At 33.4% G+C, this 23,702-nt stretch overlaps 3 protein-coding genes across 4 annotated transcripts; all 3 read right to left on the bottom strand.

Moving 5' to 3' along the window:
- Positions 1-3,193: 3,193 nt before the first annotated feature.
- On the bottom strand, positions 3,194-5,825 carry LOC101257319 (5'-adenylylsulfate reductase 3, chloroplastic). Its single transcript, XM_004231564.5, has 5 exons — positions 5,554-5,825; positions 5,346-5,483; positions 5,052-5,181; positions 3,782-4,580; positions 3,194-3,647 (listed from the first exon to the last, which is right to left on the bottom strand). The coding sequence occupies exons 1-5, from the start codon at positions 5,624-5,626 to the stop codon at positions 3,417-3,419; spliced, it is 1,371 nt and encodes a 456-aa protein (XP_004231612.2). The 5' UTR covers positions 5,627-5,825; the 3' UTR covers positions 3,194-3,416.
- Positions 5,826-7,915: 2,090 nt separating this feature from the next.
- LOC101257028 (lipase-like PAD4) lies at positions 7,916-18,146 on the bottom strand. Of its 2 annotated transcripts, XM_004231563.5 has the most exons (4): positions 17,962-18,146; positions 17,566-17,881; positions 9,427-10,053; positions 7,916-8,936 (listed from the first exon to the last, which is right to left on the bottom strand). In XM_004231563.5, exons 1-4 carry the CDS (start codon positions 17,979-17,981, stop codon positions 8,163-8,165), a joined length of 1,737 nt encoding a protein of 578 aa, XP_004231611.2. In that variant the 5' UTR covers positions 17,982-18,146; the 3' UTR covers positions 7,916-8,162. The 2 variants fall into 2 exon arrangements, with proteins under 2 accessions (XP_004231611.2, XP_025884985.2); XM_026029200.2 differs by lacking the exons at positions 17,566-17,881; positions 17,962-18,146 and adding an exon at positions 10,640-10,987.
- Positions 18,147-21,313: 3,167 nt separating this feature from the next.
- On the bottom strand, positions 21,314-22,163 carry LOC138342089 (uncharacterized). Its single transcript, XM_069294274.1, has 2 exons — positions 21,807-22,163; positions 21,314-21,700 (listed from the first exon to the last, which is right to left on the bottom strand). Exons 1-2 carry the CDS (start codon positions 22,161-22,163, stop codon positions 21,314-21,316), a joined length of 744 nt encoding a protein of 247 aa, XP_069150375.1.
- Positions 22,164-23,702: the final 1,539 nt, after the last annotated feature.

Genomic DNA, 23,702 nt, shown 5'->3' with positions numbered 1-23,702 from the left:
AAAATGTCAATTAGCAACAACTTCAATATTTAGTAAAAATGTCATTTTAGTTTGTTACGTATGTTTTTATTATTTATTTTTATTTAAAGAATATAATTATTTAATAACAAAAAAGAAAAAATTAAAGGGGAATATTTCAAAAAAAAAGGCAAGCATCCTTAATTTTCTCATCAGTTACATTTTCAAATAAAATTTAAATTTTATTTTTTTTCTCCAGAATTTTTACCTTTTTAAAATTATATTCATTCCACAATATACTCTATTTATATTTATTATAGTTTTTATTAGTTTGTATTCATTCCAATAGGTATGCCGAATTTATCTATATAGTTATTTAAGAAATATATTTGTATTTTCATATATTTTTTCCCTGTATAGTTATTTTTTTCTTCAAAAAGCCTGTATGCATTCATTTCAATATGTATTTTATTTGTATTTCTATTTATTCTAGTTTTTATTTAGAATTTTGTATAATAATATATAAAATACGAAAAATTAGTATGATGAAAAAGTGAATGAAATATAAAATTGAAAAGAAATAATTGAATATTTGGTGTACTCATTCTTAAATAAAATACATAACTAGTTGACATACCTTTAGAATAAATACAAATTAGAAAAAAAAATGTCAATTTCAGTTGACATACCATTATTAGTTTATATTCATTCCAATATGTATGTCAAATAAAATGTAGCTATTTAAGAAATACATTTGTATTCGTATATATTTTTCACTGTGTATTTATTTTTCTTTTCAAAATCTTGTTTCCTTTTCTAAGTCGTATTCATTCCAATATGTCTATTATTTGTATTTGTATTCGAATACAAATAAACTAATAGAAAGTTGTTCTTCTTATAAATAAAATACATAACTAGTTGACATACATTTGGATGAATACAAAATAGGGACAAATACAAGATTCATAAACCATGCAACATGAAATTTTTAACAAAATACAAATATTGATAGTATACATAGTGATTTGAATACAAATTAAGAAAGCATACCAAATTCTAAAAAAGAACTATAAATACAAAACAAACTAATAGAAAATTGTTCGCGATCTTCGTCGTCTTTTTCAAGATCCTCATGAGTAGACAAAGATTCTACATTTGCGTTCTGAATTTGAGGAAGGTTTTTCACACCAATGAGTCTTGTAAATGTTCTTACCCTCTTTCTTCCCTCATTTTAGCAGCGGATCATACATTATACACTATTTGTTAAGTAATAAATAAATTAAAGGATGAAAAATCACCAGAAATTGGTTGATTAAGATGAATACCTCTAGTAAGCCTCTTGGATTCAGCCATTGGAGAGTAAATCATAACGGAAATTGAAAAATACAAACAATATTTTTTTAAGATTTAAACAAAAATAAAATTAGAAAAGAAATCTGAAAATAGAATAAAGATTAGAGATACCTTAATCAAAGGGATTCATGTTGATTCAATTTTGGATTAAAAAAACAACCAAAATATATGGCAAAAAAATATTTGCAGCTTGAATGTTGGAGGAAAATCAGAAAAGATAACCATGAGAGAGACAAAAAATTAAATGGGAGAGAGAATTAACAATTTGAAAAGATAAATATATGAGAGAATAATTTTTTTTTAAAAAAAAAGGATATATAGAATTAATTGAAAAATAGAGATAAAATAGAAAGAAAATTGGGACACATAAATTTTTTAAAATAATGGCATTTTTGACATTATTGCTAATATTTATAAAGTATGGATATTTTTACTAAATATGTTATTTATTTTGACTAGTTTACTATTTTTTTCTTAAAATATTGAAGTAAATATATGAACATGAATATTTTAGTATTCCTTTGGTATTTTTGCTAGAAAATAACAGAATGGTTTGATTTGACTCGGAATAAAATATAAGAATTTTTTTAAATTTTGTGATTTTAAATTAAAGTTAAATTAAATATATTAATTTTTTTTTGAATTTTTTGATCTTAAAACATGACAAGTAAATTATTGAAATTAAAGTATTGTAAAAAAAATAGTCCTTTTTTTAGACAAACTAAAAAGAAAAGTAGTTTTTTTTTTAAAACAGAGAGAGTATACAAATATACAATTGGGGTATTCTTTTTACGAAATATAAAATTGTGAATCAGTTATTGTATTTGAAAATGTAAAATCATGATATGAAATTTTCTAATCAAGCATTTTTGGAGAATCATGAAAATAGTAACGGTAGGGGCAAAAATAAAAGAGAAAATCAGGTCATTCAATTGAAATTGAATAATTTTAGTTGATTTGGGTTTTCCATCCAATTGAGGGGTAAAAATGGTGAAAATAGTAACGGTAAGGGCAAAAATTTCTATTTAACAGTAAGAAATAATCAACCAATAAAACAAAGTTGAGTGCCATATTTGACCCTTTTCCTAAAATTAAATAAGGTAAAAGGGTAAATTTATTTTATTTCTTAATGCAAATAATAGCGTGACATAAATCTTAATGCAAATAATAGTGTGACATAAAAAGAAATAGAGGGAATATTTAATAATAAAATGAAGTGCCAAAACCAAAGAAAAAGCCTAAAATAGTCCATTTCATTTTTTAATTACACGTGAAACATTAGTAGTCCCTCGTATTTAAATAATAATAGTGGTGCACTTTTTTATCTTACCTCAATATTTTACCTATTTTTAACATCGATTTATCCATAAGCTTGAAGATTCCTCCAAAATAATCCATCAAAAATAAAATTACCAATTTAATCTGAGAGTAGAATGTAGATGAAGAAAATTTGTGCGAGTACATAATGAGGGGCGGAAGTTTTTGACCCTGGCTCATGATATATGCTACAAAAATGTTTAGTTAATTAAAGAAAAAAAAAGATTTTTGAATTTATAATATCTGACTTTAGGGCATAATATAACAACAGGTTCAAGAGAATTACTACTGAAAGATATACTATGGTTTGAAAAATAATTGAGATGCATTTTGTAAGATAAGAAGTTTGAACTGATGGTTTACATACTATGCCAATTTTTCTTTAGTTTGAGGCATATAATTATCTACAACTTTCAAAAGATATATCAACAATGTAGAGACTTTTCATATTTGAGTCCAAAATAATATTAGTACGAACTAATACAATTAGATGTCGTTCGATTTGAAGTTTATATTTATAGAATACAATGGTTAGTTTGTCACATGTTCAATGCAATACTTCCAATGACCAAATTGAACTTGTACTTGTTCACATTATAATTGAATTAAAGAATAGGAACAGGGAGAAAACCTTGTATATTGTCAAAGCAGCAATAGCAAGAGCAACATCTTTGCCATAGAAACCACAAAATTGAGGCCAGAGACATGTACAAGAATTCAAGTCCCTCTTCTACTACTTCTATCTATTATGTGTAAACAACTATAACATATGAAGCAACATTTGCTTTTCATCTGAGAGCATTCACAAAAGCCAGCAAGGAGTTTACATCCCTCTTTTCTGATGGGTACTTTATTGGCTGTGAAGCGTGCTTGGGGAAAAATAGTATTGTCGGGAAGCTGCCCAGCTGTAACTCTTGTTGTGCAAATGTTTTCTGCTCACCATCTGCCCTGAATTTCCCTACCTTTACACCAGAACCTCCTAACTTCTCTGCCAATTCAACATATGATCCTTCCATTGCCTGTCAACATTTAATTAAAACAAACATTGGTAAAAAAAATAAGAATTGACAACAAATGTTTGGAAACACTTCTAATCGGACTAAGTTGTTGGTGGGATAGAAACAGCTAGTCAATGATTAAATGATCAAATTACCTGGCAGAATTGGCACCAAGGAGCATAAAGAACAACAAGCCAAGGCTCTCTTCGGTCTTCCAGTTTCAATAGGTTCTCAACTCCAGGTCTACTCAAGGTAACAATGCCCTTGGTGTCAAAAATATCAGCAACAGTGTCATTTGTTTGGGTAGCATTGTTCCCATTACCATTCACACTTTCAGCTTTGATGTTTCCTTTATGTAAGCCACATTCCTTGGCCTTTGCATCCTCCCACCACCACCTTCCTTCTCTCTCGTGTTGCCCAGGTAGGACCGGCCTGGTGCAAGGTTCACATCCAATAGAGACATAACCTTTCAAATGCAAAGAGTTCACGGGAACATTCATTGCACGTAGGAAGTTCCATATGTCCTTGCCTTCTACATTAGCCACCGGGTTCCACTTCACCAAGCTTCCAGAGCCACCATCCAATCCCTCAAAAGAGGGGTCTACCTGAACAACCGGAACTTCAGATCGAGTTCCAGGGGACTGATCTTTTCTTTGCCCCGTGATCCAGGCACGCAAACCTTTGAGAGCTCTCCTCAGGGGCCTAACTTTCCTAACACGGCAGCATTCTTGGTGTCCATCCTCATAAAATGAGAAAAGACCCTTGGTCCTAACTAATGCCTGAACTTCAACAGCATCAGGAAACATGTATTCGATGCGAATGCCATAGTGCTTCTCGACAGCATCAAAAAGTTGGTAGGTCTCTGGATTCAACCTCCCAGTATCAAGGCTGAACACTCTAAATGGTCGTCCAGTTAAATGTGCATACTCTATCAAAGCAACATCTTCTGCACCGCTGCAAAATAAAGATAGTATTTAAGAGCATTATCTTAAAGAGTAAATTCGGAGTTCCCTCTGGCATTATTCGATGACGAACAAACACAGAGTCAACAACACTGATCAGCAGAGTCTATGTTGGGATACATTATTTCGCTCGGGATAATTCACATGGAAATTAACACTCAGATACACATTTAAGCATGCATTGTGTTATATAGCATTCCTTGCCAGTGAAACAATCCAAATGGGAACTTCAAAAACATTCAAAAACAATGAAATGAAAGGTCAACAACTAAATCATCTGTTAACATTACATTCAAAATTAGATACTTCACCTTCACTTTTTACTCAAATTATGAATTTAGTTTTCAATTGCTATTCCCAATCATCTTCAAAATTCATAATTTCACATACACAGGATTTCATACAGTAATTTGGACAGGAAAAATACCACAATCTATCAACTTAATATAACAAAGATTAGCACCTGAAAGCAATGGCAATATCATCTCCAAATTTCTCTAGGGCATTATCCATAATCTCAAGAGGTGAAGCATTTTCAAGATCCTTAGCCAATTTCTCAAAATCCTCTGCCTCTATTAATTTCTCTGCTACCTCTGCATTTACAAAGCAAACAATAAAATCAATTTGTTTGCAAAAGAATTACTCGCTCCATTTCAATTTGTTTGTATGTTTTTTCCCTTTTCAGTACTTTTTTGATAAATCTTTAATTCTAACTTTGCATTTTCGAAGCTTTATTTTCTTAAATTTTATAACATACCAGGAGCAACAAAGGTTGCTGCTGAGGGAACAATGGACTCATTCCTTTTAGGTTCAGCATATAGTGGCTTCACAGCACAACGCCTCTGAGTAAAATTCAAGGATTTCTTTGGCTGATCCAATAGCTGAATGTTACCCACTGCAAAGATAAAAATAACCAGATCAAAAAATTGAAACTTGCAAAGGGAGAGAGAGAGAAAATGGTGTACCTTTGGGGTGTTGATGAGAAGATGAAGAGATAGAACCATGAATTGCAGTTGAAGAAGTGAAAGCCAAAGCCATTTTTCTCAAACAGATTGATTTTTTTTTTCCAACTGAAGAGAGGAAATTTTTCAGCAAAAAAAGCTTAAGTTGTTGATGAATTGTGGAAATTGGGAGGGTATTTGAAGAGTTGAAGAGAGAAAAAGAAGGCTAGTTTACAGGTACATTGAACCTGGACGTCTTTTCGAATATAGATGCCAAGTCTGATGTGGCATGGCATTGTTGAATCATCACTGCTTCCATCATTTTATTATTTTTTTCAAGAAATTTCCATTTTGGCTACTGTTCCTAGATTACCATACAAACATTTTTATCTTAATAAATATAAATAAAATGATATAAAATGAGAGTATTATACGTGTGTTTTTCAATGTTTGGTATGAAAGAATGTTTTTCATTGGAATTTTTTTTTTAAACAAGTTTATTTTCAACTTAATTTTTCATGTTTGGTTTGTAAGTGGAAAATATTTTTTAGTGTTTGAACGGTGAATATAAAACATTTTCTTAAAAAATAGTATCTTTTCTCTTCGACTAGATAGTAGAAATAGAACCAACCCCGATAATCGTGTTGGATCCGCACCGACACCTAATCCAAAATTCGACTTTGAATTCTAATCAGAGGCTCGGCAGCTGAATCGGTTCGACCCTAATTCTAAGTGAGACTCAACTTTCAAATTGGGATTCATCCTAACATCCAATCTACGATCCGACCTCGAAATTTTACTATACCTAACACTCTAATAAGGATCCAACCTTGCCCTGATGCGAGATCCAACTTTCAATTAAGAATCGAGCACGACATGCGATTGCGATCCAAACCTGACGACCTTGAACTCGACTCCAATTTCCAACTAAAGATCCACTTTTTGAATTTAGGACAAAACTCTGACCCCCAATTTAAGATTTTACTTTTGAATCGAAATTTGACGCCGACTCTCAATTTAGAATCCAACCTCAAATTCTCACTAGGGACCTGACAGCCAAATCAAATTCGACCTCGACCCTACCTAGCACCTGGAAAGTGGTCTCAAATCGACATTGAAATTTAGGTCCCTTAACGTAAATCAAGAGTAGATATTTGGAGTAGTAATCAATGATTGGTACCCTAAGACTTCGATCTCCAAAATTATTTTTCAACTTCACACCTCAATTTTAATTTTTAACTCAAGTCTTAGGGTATCGATTTTTTATTTCGGGATCAGGTCTGAGGTCATATCTCGAGGATGGAGTCGGTTCTGGGGGTTGGGTTCGGGTCTCAGGTCGGGGTCAGGTCTCGAGGTTTGGTTTCGGGATCGTGGTGGGGGTTAGGTTATAGGTTTGGGTCTCAAGTTAGGGTCAGATCTTGAGGTTGTGGCCGGGTCTTAGGTCGAGGTTGGATTTCGGGTTAGGTGTTAGGGTCAAGGTGGTGGTCGAATCTGAAGATCGAGTCTGGTCTTGGGTCGGGGTGTGTCTCAGTTCAGGTTCGAGTGTCGGGGTCTCTAGTGGGGTGAGTGCTGATTCAGGTTAAGGGCATTGTCTAGTTTAAATGTCAGGTTCCATGTTGGTATTAGGGATCAAATTTCAAATCGTTTGTTGGGGTTAGGTGCTGCATCGATTATCAGGATGAATTTTAATGTGAGAAACTATTTTCCTATAAAGTTTTCTCTTATTAAAAATGAAAGATATTTTCTGAAAAATATTTTTCATTGACCAATCATATACTAGAAAATATTTACACTCACCAATTAAACATGAAAAAAATAAGTTAGAAATCAACTTATTTTCTAAGAAAACATTTTCCTTTGTACCAAACACACCCTGAGACTCGAGGCCTGAGTGCTGATTTTGATGGAAGTTTTAGGGGAACTTTTGTATTAATTTCTGTCTCATGCAATAGTTATATGAATTGGCAACATTTCAATAGCAAGAAGTAATGGAATTTGTTGATGAAAATGTGCAATGTATATTCTTCATTAAATTCAAGCACATTTCAGAGAAAATTTCATGATTCATTTTGGACCATCTAAAAGCACTTCATCTGGTTGAAAGTTAGATGTTTATGGATGACTCAACATTACCTCACTTCCTACCACAGTTCGAAACTCGGTCAATATTGACTCAAACTTCTATTCTTCTTTGCTTTAGTTCAATTTTTTGTTCACGTAGAGTTCAAACTGGTGATGTGCACCTTATTCACACATATGAGCTGTGCTCTTACCACTTTAACATAAACCGTTGCGGCACTTGCCTTTTGGGTTATTTGACTACTTTAGCTCCTCCTGTTGCATGATATTGCTACATAAATATTATATAAGTTCACTCTGGGAGATGTATACAAACCTTGGCAGCATGTATACCGTTTTGTTTTCACAATTTATAGCTCAATGAACACTCTTGAAATATACAAGTTCTAGTTCCTCTAGAATTTCTCTTGGAGTAGAGCATCTAATTATAATATTATATGTTCTTCTTGAGGAAAAATGACAGATGTTTTAGTTGAGCTTCTTTATTGCTATATATAGAGATTGATGCCCTAACTAGACCAACAATCCTCAAGCTATTTTCTACCTTTAAGAATTCAAGGAAACTGAGGTTGGAGCAGCTGTAACTGAGACTGCAAGTCCTTCCATTCCTCTATAAACTTAGTGTAGCTTGAGTTTTTGGCCAAAACATCCTGCGAAATCTCCTTATTTTCTATCAATCTTTTAGCATATTGATCAAACTTTGTGACATCTTCCAACATCTTGAGAAACTTTCTTGCATCACCCTCAGCTCTCACCTTAATAAGACTGTCTCTTGCCTCCTCAACGCGAGCCCAAAAGCATGAATCTTGTGTAGAACTCGCAAACCGGCTCCTTGCAGTAGGATTATCAGTGTCATTCTCAGTTTTCCACCACTTATCGAAAATCTTGTATCTTCGTTCCCTTCCATGCTGCATGTAGTGGCCTTTCACAAGATGCATCCCAGTCCTGTAGTACTCTGCAATATCAAGTGGCTCGACGACGAGTTTGTAGAACTGAGAAGCATTTACCCACTTTGCACGTTTGTGAAAATCATAGGGCAGTTCATTAGCTTCCAACTTGTCAATCAAAGAATCCCAAAACTGAGCAAGTTTGATCCTGTTCATATTGACCTTAAAGCCTCTTTTCGAGGCACCTCTTTGCTTGAATGAATCGTAATATCCCATTTGTTCAGCAGAATTGTCACAAGATGCTTTAAACCACTCTATCTGTGCTCTGAATGGATTGATTTTGGATAAACCAATTGCAAGGTTGGCGCTGTTGAGGTTGCGAGTTCGACCCAACTTTTTTGCCTTCTTCAGGGCTTCCTTAGCATCTTCGAAATTCACTTCCTGTTTGTCAAAGAAGCAAAATCGTTAGACTAGCTCTTGCACATATATCTCAGCAAATAAGAATCAACATAGAGATACAACAACAACAAATCAGTATAATCCCACAAGTGGAGTCTGGGGAGGATTACTCCTACCTTTGAGAGGGTAGAGAGGTGGTTTTCGAAAGACCCCTCGGCTGAACAAACAGTGAAAATAGACAATAGCAACAAACATAATCAACAGCAAGATAATCAGATATCAAGGCGAAACAACATGTAGTGATAGAAATCTAAAAATAAGGGAAATCAACATAGAGACATGTAACCACAAAAAAACTAAAATTAACAAAAGCAGAGCAATTTTCATCCCTATGGAGCAATGTATGAGTACTGAGTATCAATACATGTGATATTGTACCAATAATGCATACATCGCTCTTTCTTGATGAAAATTGCTCAGCAACATTATTAGGTATATGAAGGTAGTTAATAAGAAAGCTTGACGGCATTACATGAGAAGCTATTCCTAGTGACTCCAGTGCCAATGTTATCCCTGCTTTATAGCTTGACTTGGGTATACTGCCTTCCGTGAAGCTTCTATTCTCTATAAATTGCCACTGAACTTTCTGAATGAAATCAGCATAATCAAGATGATCCTCAAGGCTAGAACTTTGTGAACTATTCAGTAACGTGAAGTAAAGCAACTTAATGACAACCATCCCATTATCGACACAAACTGCACCCTTGTTGGTGCAGAACAAGTAGCTCCCAGAGGGACAAAATGAACTCTTACATTCACCTCTTGACACAACTCCAAGAGAATCCAACACAACGTGGAAGAGCTGAGTCTTGTTTTCATAAGAAATAAACTGGAAAGAACATGATGGGGCAAAGAACAGTCTTGGGACAATATCATGCTGTGAAACAACATGACAAAAATGTCCAGCCCATCTCTTTTGAAGAATGGCTCTGGAGAAGGACTGATTGCCAAGCATTGGAGAGCCAAATGTTATGCAAATGACAGAGCAAATAGTTTGCAGGCGGCAGAGAAGCCAGAGAGTTAAGAGGGATGCAATTGCTCCTCCAATTGAGTGTCCTGTTATGACTATTGACTTGCTTGTGTTCATTATTTCTACCATCTGCACATTTCAACAAAACAAATAGTCATAGAATCTGCACATTACCATGTTAAGTGAATTTAATAGAACGAAATCCGATATTATATGCATATTTCATTAACACTGAAGTGATCAAATTAAAAGAGGTGGAATATATACTCATTATATTCCACTTCTTTTTACAAGGTAAAATTTTATGCAGTAAAAACTGTATGATTTTTTAAAATCAATAATGCATTTTTATACTCAAAGTATTCTATACATTTTCATTTCATGTATTGAAAATATTATTGCATCATAGTTATGACTAGTATGCAAATAAACTTTTTTCATTTCGGAAATTGCTTTGTCCATATGATGTAAAGCTCGTTTATGTTTCCAAGCTCTTTTTCTTATGCTATGCAATGATTTTTGTATAAATTTCATTTATAAACATGTATTATGCAAAAAACATGATATGATAATAACATATATTAACATGATATATTCAAATTTTTTGATTCCCTATAGGTACTAAGTAATTCTTCTTAATGTTTGAGTTAAAAATAAGTGTATATAGTATATCTGTAAAATTATATAGTATGTAATAAAAAGTTTGTGTGTATACCTTTCTTCTCTTTTGTCGATGAATAGTCTCTATCAATGCCGCAGTATTTCTCCTTTCAGGCCATGAACAGTGTTTCACCCTGGCGACCGCAGTCTTTGGCTACTTTGTTACTGTTCCTCCTTAAGGCTGAAGATCGCAACCTTCACTTTCGACTATATATGGAGTTTTAAGAAGAATGATATAAAAACTCACTTTTTATTTCATATTAATAATTTTACATACAAACTAAAAAATACTTATCTAGTACAACATTAATGAAATTACTTTTCCCTAACGGGAGAAGTTACTACTCACTCTCAAACCTATTCATTCTCTAGTGTTGCTCTCTGATTTTTTCTCAGAAAAATCTAGTCCCCTGAAATTCTTCCCCTTTTATAGATGTAAGGAGGGTTTTATTACAAAAGAAATTTATTCAAGGTCTTCCTTGAAATATCACATAATTATCTTTTAGTCCTTTTGGATAAAAGATTCTTTCTTGATAATGGACTCTCCATTGTTTTTTCATTATTAGCCGACCTAATTTGACATTTCTTTTAGAAAAGAGGAATTCTCTTTTCTTTATGCTTTCTGACATATGTGATTATGTCATCTTCTTCTTTTTGACGTAAGTGCTGACGTCTTCTTCTTTGTCTTCATCAATCATGATTATGGTCTAATATTTTGCATGCTAGTTTCCATGTTTCTTCCGTGGCTCCCAACCTGTGAAGTTCAATGTCCAATATTCTTTCTCTAAGTTCCTCGGACTTTGATTTTCCTTTGGTAATCAAGACCCAATCACTATCTTGATCGATCACTTTATAGTCTTCTTTGTAAAATCTGTTTAGAATTGCGTATAGAGCTTTTATCCCTAACGCTCTTCTAGTCTGAATCTATTTTTTATTAAGGTGGGGAATCTTTTTATCAACTCCTGTGGCCTTAACATTGAATTCTTTAATTTTTTCAACTGAGATATAGTTGAGTGTTGGATAATAAGATTGCAAATCCTTGCATTCCATTGATATGCTGTAGAACTTACAATATACTCCATTGTCTTGACTAAAGTTTATGATTGCCTCGAACAATCTTGACGGTAAATGAGATATTTCTTTTAAATCTGGTTTTGTGTATACCCGATCTAAATATCCAAATTCAAATAATTGAGCTGTAAAACTCGGTATTCCATTAGGAAATATCGATATTCTAGGAAACAAACTTGTTGTTTCTAAAACACCATAAGTTTCTCCACTTTCTTCAAGGAGATTATAGACGTATCTAGTAAAGGCCAGATACTCTTCTTCCTTCGGATGTTGCTTTCCTACCTGAAAAGAAGAAAACACTTTTGTTCCAAATAAAACTGGGTTAGTTTTACTCTTTGGTTTCCCAGATATAATTTTTTCAGCCTTGGCTGAGGATGAGCATGTTGCTTCATTTGCTCGGCTTTCTTTCTCATCTTTTGATGATGAAATCGGCATATCCTTGCTAACCATCGAGATGTTTTTGGCACTAGGTGCTAGTGGGACATCTTCTGCCACTTTGTTGGGATTAATATTCCCTTTCAGTATTGAATTCTGTAATGGACGTGATTACCAGAAGATAATGATAATCTAATTTTACAAACTGATGCATCTGATTATCATTGGGGAGCAATTTTGCAAACAGATTTAAATGAAATTTGCAGTTACACAAGTGGTACGTTTAACGATGCAGAAACAAGATATTCTACAAATGAAAAAGAATTACTGCAATTGTTAGAGGAATTAGAAAATTTTCTGCATTTCTTTTACCAAAACAATTTGTCATTAGAACTGATAACACTCAAGTTGCAGGTCTAATACATAATAAGCTACCTTCTGAACCTCAATACAGAAGACTGCATAGATGATTTTATATCAAGAAACGTCCAATATGGACAATCAGACGAAAATCCTGGTAAACAGGATATACGAAAAAAATGAAGACAGTGGATGAATCCATTGATGAAAAAGGACAAAAGCTATTGAAAATAAGAGATGAACTTTCAAAGTTATCTGAACAATCTAGGATGTTACAATCCAAATTAAATCAGCTCAGTATTACTCAAGCTGAATATCGATGTTTCCTAGAATATCGATATTTCCTAATGGAATACCGAGTTTTACAGCTCAATTATTTGAATTTGGATATTTAGATCGGGTATACACAAAACCAGATTTAAAAGAAATATCTCATTTACCGTCAAGATTGTTCGAGGCAATCATAAACTTTAGTCAAGACAATGGAGTATATTGTAGGTTCTACAGCATATCAATGGAATGCCAGGATTTGCAATCTTATTATCCAACACTCAACTATAACTCAGTTGAAAAAATTAAAGAATTCAATGTTAAGGCCACAGGAGTTGATAAAAAGATTCCCCACCTTAATAAAAAATAGATTCAGACTAGAAGAGCGTTAGGGATAAAAGCTCTATACGCAATTCTAAACAGATTTTACAAAGAAGACTATAAAGTGATCGATCAAGATAGTGATTGGGTCTTGATTACCAAAGGAAAATCAAAGTCCGAGGAACTTAGAGAAAGAATATTGGACATTGAACTTCACAGGTTGGGAGCCACGGAAGAAACATGGAAACTAGCATGCAAAATATTAGACCATAATCATGATTGATGAAGACAAAGAAGAAGACGTCAGCACTTACGTCAAAAAGAAGAAGATGACATAATCACATATGTCAGAAAACATAAAGAAAAGAGAATTCCTCTTTTCTAAAAGAAATGTCAAATTAGGTCGGCTAATAATGAAAAAACAATGGAGAGTCCATTATCAAGAAAGAATCTTTTATCCAAAAGGACTAAAAGATAATTATGTGATATTTCAAGGAAGACCTTGAAATAAATTTCTTTTGTAATAAGACCCTCCTTACATCTATAAAAGGGGAAGAATTTCAGGGGACTAGATTTTTCTGAGAGAAAATCAGAGAGCAACACTAGAGAATGAATAGGTTTGAGAGTGAGTAGTAACTTCTCCCGCTAGGGAAAAGTAATTTCATTAATGTTGTACTAGATAAGTATTTTATAGTTTGTATGTAAAATTATTAATATGAAATAAAAAGTGAGTTTTTATATCATTCTTCCTAAAACTCCATAGATAGTCAAAAGTGAAGGTTGCGATCTTCAGTCTAAAGGAGGAATAGTAACAAAGTAGCCAAAGACTGCGGTCGCCAGGGCGAAACACTGTTCATGGCCTGAAAGGAGAAATACTGCGGTATTGATAGAGACTATTTATCGACAAAAGAGAAGAAAGGTATACACGCAAACTTTTTATTACATACTATATAATTTTACAGATATACTATATACACTTATTTTTAACTCAAACATTAAGAAGAATTACTTAGTACCTATAGGGAATCAAAAAATTTGAATATATCATGTTAATATATGTTATTATCATATCATGCTTTTTGCATAATACATGTTTATAAATGAAATTTATACAAAAATCATTGCATAGCATAAGAAAAAGAGCTTGGAAACATAAACGGGCTTTACATCATATGGATAAAGCAATTTCCGAAATGGAAAAAGTTTATTTGCATACTAGTCATAACTATGATGCAATAATATTTTCAATACATGAAATGAAAATGTATAGAATACAAGAATACTTTGAGTATAAAAATGCATTATTGATTTAAAAAAATCATACAGTTTTTACTGCATGAAATTTTACCTTGTAAAAAGAAACAGCTACAAATAAATGAATCCTCTTTTGATTTCAGCATTATTTCTTACCATAAACGCTGAGCTACTATGTGGACTTTTACTCATTCTTATGAGTTTTAGATTGAGTAATTCTTTAATTTGGATTTTAAATTCCAATTTATCTTCTTCATTGTATAACATGGGTCTTACTCTAATGATTATACTGGGATCTTTTAGAGTTAAAATTGCTCTTTCATGATATATATTTCCTCTGTTCCTAATTACTTGTCCACTTTTGAATTGACATACCTATTAAGAAAATAATGATTGACATAGTAATTTACCATTTTACCTGTTAATTATGAAGTGGATATTTTAAGAAACTTAAGAATTTCAAGAAAACTACATTTTTCAAAGTAACTAATTGAGGGTACAATAGAAAAGAAAATTGTACTTTCTTTATTTGTAAAAATAAAAAAATAATTTGAGACAATTAAAAAAGGAAAAATGACCAAGTAATTAAAATGATAGAGGGAGTAATAAATATTCATGATAAAAGGTGTGTTTAGTATAGAGTGAAAATGTTTTCCATGAAAATAAATATATTGAGTTCCTTATATTTTTTTGTGTTTGATATGTAGTAAAAATTATTGTCTTAAAAATTATTTATATATAATCTAGATAAATATTATAAGAGGTTGGTGAGTTGGGTGGTCGGCAGCCACCCCCAACAATTTTTTTTAAAAGAAATTGTTTTTAAAAATATTTCAAATTTTTGAAAAAATCATTTTTATGCCCCCCCCACCCACCCAACCCTCGTGACCCCGTCATATATCTTTTCCAAAACAAATTTCCTGGGTTGTAAGTTTGGGTCAGGTCCCTGGTCAGATCTCAGGGTCGGGTTTTGGAATGACCATCGGGGTCTTATCCTAGTTTGGTGTCGGGTCGGGTCCTAAATCAATTACCGGGGTTGATTCTTAGATCAAAAACTATTTTTCTGAGTATTTTTTAGTCTCAAGCTAAAGATTAAAGATATTTTCTGAAAAATATTTTTAATTCACCAACCAAATATTAAAAAATATTTTTCAGGAAATATTTTCTATTCACCAACCAAAAATGAGAAAATAAGTTAGAAAATTATTTGTTTTCCAAGAAAACATTTTCTAGAAAAATATTTTCTTTCCTACTAAACACACTCTTAGTTTCTTATCTATAAATGTGACATAAAAAGGAATGGAAGGAGCAAGTAAATTGTTCAAAATTAAAGAAATTCAAAATGTGACAAGTTCGACCCAGAAGGCAAATTCATTGCTTTCAGTAGCAAGAATTTTTTATTTTTAAACCTCTAACATGAAAGTTTCAAGACGAAACCATTGAGTCACCCGAAGGATTTATTCAATTAACTTATATAAATATACTATAATAAAAAAATATTTACCATTTATAGCAATAACATTTTTCTTTTCACTTGATCACTTTAGCTATTTATAATATAAGTTTAATACATATTATAAAGAATAATTTGTTATTCACATATAATAAAAATTTTATCAATGAATAATATATTTGTCACACATTTTAATACACTTATAATACAATGTGTCAAATTCTTATCAAATAAACATAATATATTTCGAAAAACAATTATAATCATATATATATTTCATACATAATTCACTTTTAATATATATTGCACATTTAATATAGTATTGCTATAAATAATAAAAAAAATATCGCTAAAATTAGTAATTATTTATTAAAAATACCTTTCAAGTAATTTTTCCTTCAAGGAATTATATTCTAGACTTTTTATTTATTTATTATTATTATTATATAAATGTGCATTTTGTTGACGATTTACTCATTTTGAAATGAATTGAGGATTAAAGAGGGAGTACTCTCTCCGTCCGGAATTATTTGTCATGGTTTTTATTTTTAGAGTTAAACTATAAAAATTTTGACTAATATTTAAAGATATAATTTTTCATCATATTAATATGCAAAAAATTGTATTTTATAGTACTTTTCATATAGTTTTAAAATATCTAATTTCTTTATTTAAAATATTGAATTAATGTGATCTAATTTAACTTTGAAAATTAGTCAAATAGACTTTTAAAAAACGTAATATGATAAATAATTCCAAATGAAGGGAGTAATAATTAGGGCTTTGAAATGTTCAAACTTGAACGTCCTTGTCAAAAGTCAAAGAGTCAATAGACATGTATGGAGACTTGTTGGCCTTTTAAATTGTTAAGTTGTGGAACTTACTCATGCTTTTCTTCTTAGTTGTTACCATGGATGTGCCACTAAAAATTAAAACTAGTAGCTTCCTTCTTTTTACACAAATGATTTCCTCTTTTTTATAATTACAAATAATTTAATTTTAATATTTGTCTTTTATCTTTAAGTAAATCATTGACATATTTTATGATTGTCTGTCAAAGTCCACGCAAATTAGGAAAGTAACATTTTGAGAGTCTCAAAATGTTATTTCCCCTAACAAGTTCAGTTTTGAGATAAAATAAAGGGAATAAATGTTCCTTTTTATGCCCAAAAAACACTCTATCCCTTCGGTTTTACTCTGTCACAGGTCGAAAGAAGCAAGCAAAGAGTCTTGCTCTAAAGAAAAAGTCTAGTTTATCAAATTAATCCTATTAAAAATAAGTTTATTTAATATTGAGGGTAAGACATGGGCAAAAAGTTATCTTTTTTTTTCCATAATTTATGTGAGGTAATTTGACTCAGCATAAAATTTAAGAAGAAAAAAAGACTTTTAAAACTTAGGTCATGACTATAAGTTATTTCACTAAAGTCAATATTTTAAAATAAAATTATTACTTAACATACAAATGTGTCTTTTTTTGGGACCAACTAAAAAAGAAAGTAAAAATACTCTCTTCATAATCACTTGTCCATTTTTAGTTGTTTTTAGTTAGTTGCCCATATTGATAAGTCAAGAAGTACAAATTATTTTTATCTATTATAATCTCAATTAATTATTTTAAAAAAGATAGAATTTGCTAAAATCTTAAGTTTTTAAGTCATTTATTTTATAATTAATAGGAATAACATGCTAAATTTTTATTTTCTTGTGAACAAGTAATTAAAAAAATATAAATAAAAAAGATTGAGGGAAGACTGTGTTTTCGTCAAAATTAATAAAAAAAAAAAAAAGCAACAACTGAGAGTGAATAAATTGAAAATTCAATTTTAAGAGCACAAGAAAATTCTTTGTTGAATGCTCATGAAAATATTACTAACCTGATCACGGAATAAATTGTCTATGTAAACTGATTGAAAAAGATGCAATAATCCGGCATGGACCATTGCCGGATCCGGTCCATCCACGCATAACGAAAAGAAAAGTTCATCCGGAAGCGGCACTAAATTCCGGCAACTTTGGTCCACTCCGGCGCCCAATTTCACGCCGGAGAATCCCACATAAGCTGTCTCACCAACTCGATTGACGGCGAAATTGCAACCCACCGATGCATCGGCGACACCACAAACCTTCCATGACTCCTCCAGCAACGGCGTTGACGCCACAAGAGCTGCTAAAGTTTCACTAGACTCGAACCTGCAGGCATCACGAGTTCCCTTTAATTAAGTGAAAAAAAATATTCAAATAAAGTTGTGGAGAAGTTAGTGTTTACTCACGATGAAGCTTCCGATTCCATAATTTTCAATGTTTTTGTGAGAAAAAAAGTGTTTTGCTAATTGAAAAGATTTGGGGGAAAAAAGTATATATTTAAAATAGTATTCATTTTGGTTGTAATTGACAATTTTTTATATTTAGCAATAATGTTATATTTTAATTTTAAAAAAATATCTATAACTTAATTAAAACTCTAAATTTTCTTTTTTAATTTAAATTACCTGTTAAATCAGATAAGTTAGAGAGACTTTGACGTTTGTGCGTATACATTACTCTATACGCGTGCTGTATGAAATGAGTACTAATTATTTGAACTTGACTTCCTCAAGTGTGTGGTACGCAGAAATTTATATTGAAAAATTGTATATATAATAGAAAATTAATAACCTAAAATAAATGGAGTAGTTAGGATTTGATTTAATTGTGTTTCATAGCAATGTCAGGCGCCTCTCTTTCAAATATCTCGCTCGTCACTCTCCTCCAATCTCTCGCTCGCTTTCTTATTTTTTATACAAACATAACTGTATAAAAATTGTTTCTAATTGTATAAAGCAGAGAAAATTGTATAAATACATATATTTTTGTTCCCCTCTCCCCCCCTCTTCCAGATCTCGCTCGCCACTCTCCCAAGTCTCGCTTGCCACCCTCGCCTTTCTCACTTATACAAACAGAAGCGCAATGTATAAATTGCGTTTCTGTTTGTATAAAGCGTGGGAAAATTGTATATACACATGCAAGAACATATGTTTTCGTCCTATACACTTATAATTATACACTAAAAATATTTCTCTGCCCAGTTTCTTTTGCCTTTCTCTCTTTCTCGTTTTATACAATTTTCAAATTATATCTAATTTCTCTCTTTCTTGTTTTATACAATTCGATTCAATTGTATATTCCTTGTCAAATCTCTTTTGTTTTTTTCTCTTTCTCATTTTATACAAATTCAAATTGTATATAATCGTTCTATACACTTATTATAATACAATTCGTTTTATACACTTCGTTTTTATACAGTTCTCTGCCCAAATGTCTTTCTCTTTCTTGTTTTATACACTTTTTTTATACAATTTGCTTGAACTGTATATGTATAGCGAATTATACAGTTTCTTTGTTTGCTATGGAGCGTAACTATGCAAACTTTGTGCTAGAATATATGCCTTCACTTAACAAGCAATGGACCAGGTCCCTTACTACACTAATGAATAAAACAGAAAGTTAAATGCAGTAAAATCAACACGATGATTTTACGTGGAAACCTCCTTACTTAGGGGAGTAAAACCACGACCTGTCTCACAGGATTTTCAATCGTTTTCACTGATCTTCAAAAGCAAAAGTAAAACACGATTACACCAAATGTAAGAAAGAGTTATCAATCTCACAGTTAAGCAATAGTCCCTCTTGCTTAACAAACCTAAGTAGAAAAAACTATCTACCCACTAAGTTATCCCACTTGGACAACCTAGACTTTTAACACTACACAACAATTCCTTTATAGATTAAGGAATAGTTTACAGTTTACGAACAAGAGAATGTATTCCTAAACAACTATACGAAAAACTCCAGAGATTGCTGTTGTTGTTGGAATACTTCTGCCTTTGTTTTTCTAGCAGCCTTTGCAAATATTCTTGAAGAGGTTTCTCTTAAGTTGCAAAAACTACCAAAAATATTTAGGAAAGTGCCTTTTATATGGACAAGTCACTTTCCTAAACCTCTTTGCCATTGGCTGGAAAAGTCACACTTTCTGATGCCATCGGGAAGTGTGCACCTACTTTCTGTACCGTCTCCAGCTGGCAGTCAACTGACTCATCGTCATGAGAGTCTGGTACCTTTACTAGGTCCCTGGGTTTGTTTCATCTGCAATACTCAAGTAAGAACCTGCAACACTCAAGTAAGAAACCTGGTACCTTTACAAGGTCCCTAAGTTTGTCAAATCATCAAAATTACAAATAACATTTTTCCCCTTTTTGATGATGACAAACAACGATCTAAGATCTTCTCCAACTTTGTTCCCCTTTTTTTTATATTCCCCCTCACTGTACATTCCCCCTCACTATATATTCCCCCTCACTGAATTATCATTTAGCTACACACAATTTTACTTCCCTCTTTTGGCATCATAAAAAAGAGATGTAGTAAACCAGTGAGGTCAACATAAACACTGAACAAGATCAAAGCTATCAAGCAATCAATCAGTTAGGGAAAAACATGCACAAAAGAAGATAATTACAACAACAAAGGAATAAATTAACCAGCATGCCATTATAACATTAATACATTAAAAACAAACTGAATATCCATCAACACAGTGATAAGCCACACAAAAAAAATTGACACAGGGAAGGGAGTTGTTCAACAGACTAGGAAGAGGGGGGAGTATGAGACAGGGACTGGATAACAAGAGTGAGTCGTGCATTGGCAGCATCATTATCTTTGATAGCCTTTTCCTGCAGGGCAGTTATCTTCGCCTTCAACTCAGCATTCTCTTTCTCCAGAGCTTTAACCACTAAAGAACCAGGTCCCTCACTCTGTGCAGTAAGCAGTTCTGCTTTGAGTATAACAATCTCTGCCTCTCTACCACTTAACCGCACAGTAAGCTCCTCAACCTCGTGCTTAGGTTGATCTTGATCATCAATAAGTTAGGCCATCTTGCTCTTGGGATAGCCTCTTACTTCAATGCATTCGCACTCAACCAAGGTAGATTCGGAGATAGTCTGCTTAACTGTCCCCATTTTTCCCATACTAAGAGGAATTTGAAAATGCTTGAATACCTTCGTGAGAAAGTATCCGTAACCCATCCGTGAACACCTTTCCTCTCAATGAAAGTTTTGTGGATATGCTCAAGCATTAGACCAGGGAGGTTCAGAGCTTCGAAGCTGCACAACATCTCCATCACAAACAAATCAGCAGTAGTTGCTACTGTCCTCTTTTCAGTATGAGGAAGGAGAATTTTGTTGATGAACTCAAAGACCAACTGGTACTCACTCTTCATGATTTTCTTATAAATCCCAGCAACCATGGTTGTGGGTGTCTTAGAAATCACAGCAGCAAACTCAGAAGAGCAAGTTCTGCCTAGCACAGACCGGGTCCCCTCTTTAGGCACCCTGAGAATTTTGCTTAACACCTCCTCATCCAAAGATATGGCAATATCATTTATCGGTGTGAGGATACTCCCATCTTCCCTATATTGAACATTGTAGTAAAATTCACGTACTTCTTCTTCATGGAGGATGGGGGATTTTTTGTCGAACAAGTGCAACCAAGATTGAATCTCTACCATATCATGCAGAGAATCCATGCCAGGAAGAGTTATGATTCCCATATCAAAAACTCTTCCTGCCAAAACTTCTTGATTTCTCAGGCTGTCAACCACATGACACTCTCAACTTTCCTGGCTTGGGAACCAGGTCCTTGTGACCGCTTTCTTTTTTTCTCAGATCTCTTCCCTTTTGACTTTGTGTTTTCAACCTTCTCTGTAACCTTTCCCTTTTTCTTCTCTGACCTCTCATTTTTCTTTTCCACTTCTTCTCTCGACAACTCAACCACATTAGCTTCAGGTATTTTAAAATTTGATACCTTGAAGGTTCTTGCACTTCTAACTGCAGCAGTAGAACGTGCACTCGCCTTCAAGGCATCAGCCATCAACTTTTGAGCGGCAGACCTATTAGTAGCTCGTCTCCTAGGGGCCTCCTCTACAACCTTCTCTTTCCCTTTTCTAGATTTCTCCCCTTCTCTTCTCTCAACCTTCCAAATTTAAAGGTTCCTCCTCGCTTGCAGAGTTAGAGGAAGATGAAGAAGAGTACCTTCATATATCAGGGGTCTTATCAAAGATAGGTTGAGTGGGTCTTACCTCTTCCCTTTCCAAGACTTCAGTATGCTCTGCCCTTGCTTCTTCCCGCATCATGGCCAAGCTTTCAATCACCAGCTCTTCACTCGCTGCCAATATGTTGGACTCAGAAGCCTTATGCTTGGGTAGATCCCCTTCAAACATATTGTCAGGCAACATGTCTTGAAACGGACCAGGTCCGGTAGGCACGACAGAACTGTTTAGATCTATGGCGAAAAAGGGGTTATCAGGGATGTCTTGTTGAGAACTGGAAGGGAGAGGAAGTCTTTCTTGTGTAGAGGTCGGAGAATAGAAGGCAAGAGGCTCTATTTCACTAAGAGCACTCAACATATGTTTGGAAGAAGATGAGGGAGAAGACATGGTTTTCACACTAGAGAATAGTTTCTTTGAACGGCGAAGAGAAGAAGAAGAAGACAAATTTTGCCTTTTGAAATTTTGCTAAAACCCTTCGTGAACAGGAAGAAGAAGTTAAGAAACAGATGAGAGTTTCAAAAAGAAGTAAGGGTTTTTAAAGAAAGAGAAAAGGTGCCAGGTCCATGATTGGATGCGACGTTTGAGAGAGAAACGATGGGACAAACGGTCAGAGTAACCGATGACTGACACGTGGCATTATCAACGGTCATATTTTTCAGTTTCAATTTAATGTATAAATGCTAACCTGGACAGGCACCAGGTACCATAGCACAGTTAAATTTTATTCCTCAGTTGTTCTAGTTGCTTCCCTTTCTAAGCAGGTCCTTACTAAGAGTGTACCTACAAAAGGCACAAAAAGGATCTTTGTTCAATATTTAAATATTCACACAAAGGATACCTGCACTGCAATTTTAGCCATCAAGGGAGTTCAACTGTTGGAATCTAAGAGCATCATTTGGAGATCAACATGCCCAACTTCAACCGATTTCTCTCAAATTAATCCTTGCTGAGAGCCTTGGTGAAGATGTCTGCAATTTGCTCCTCCGTTGGACAATATGTGAGCACAATATTTCCCTTCTCAACATTATCTCTCAAAAAGTGATGTCTAACATCAATATGCTTTGTTCTCTTATGGTAGAGTGGATTCTTTCCCATACTAACAGCACCGGTGTTGTCACACATAAGAGGAATTGCTTTGATGTGAATCCCAAAATCTTCCAAGTGTTGCCTGATCCACAGCAACTGAGAACAACAAGCAGCAGCAGCTACATATTCAGCTTCAACAGTTGAAAGAGCCACAGAGTTCTGCTTCTTGGTACCCTAAGAGATAAGTGATGATCCAAGGAAATGAGCCATTCCAGAGGTACTCTTCCTGTCAACTTGATAACCAGCAAAATCAGCATCTGCAAAACCAACCAGATCAAAAGTGTCACCTGCAGGATAGAAGAGAACCAGGTCCTCTGTTTTCTTCAAGTATCTGAGAATACGTTTTGCATCCTTCAGGTGTGAATCACGAGGACATGCTTGAAACTGGCATACATTCCAACACTATACACAATATCAAGCCTGCTAGCAGTCAAATATAACAAGGAGCCAATGATTCCCCTGTACATTGTCTGATTCACAAGAGGATCAGATTCTTCTACTATCTAGGGGTATCAATAGGTTTAGAATCAAACATATTGAATTTCTTCAGCAGCTCTTTAATGTACTTCTCCTAGCATATTGAAATCTCATTTGATGATTGCTTGATTTGCAGACCCAGGAAGAATGTCAATTCACCCATCATGCTCATTTTAAACTCCTTTCCCATTAAAGATGAGAATTCTTCACACAAATGTTCTGAAGTAGCTCCAAAAATTATGTCATCTATATAAACTTGAATGATAAGCAATTCTTGTTCTCTTTTTAATAAGAACAAAGTATTATCTATCTTGCCTCGTTTGAAACCATTCTTCAGCAGAAACTTTGACAACCTTTCATACC

This window comes from Solanum lycopersicum, chromosome 2 (genome assembly GCF_036512215.1).
Source record: "Solanum lycopersicum chromosome 2, SLM_r2.1".
In the NCBI taxonomy this organism is placed as follows: domain Eukaryota; kingdom Viridiplantae; phylum Streptophyta; class Magnoliopsida; order Solanales; family Solanaceae; genus Solanum; species Solanum lycopersicum.
This window is presented reverse-complemented; position numbering and strand designations above follow the sequence as displayed.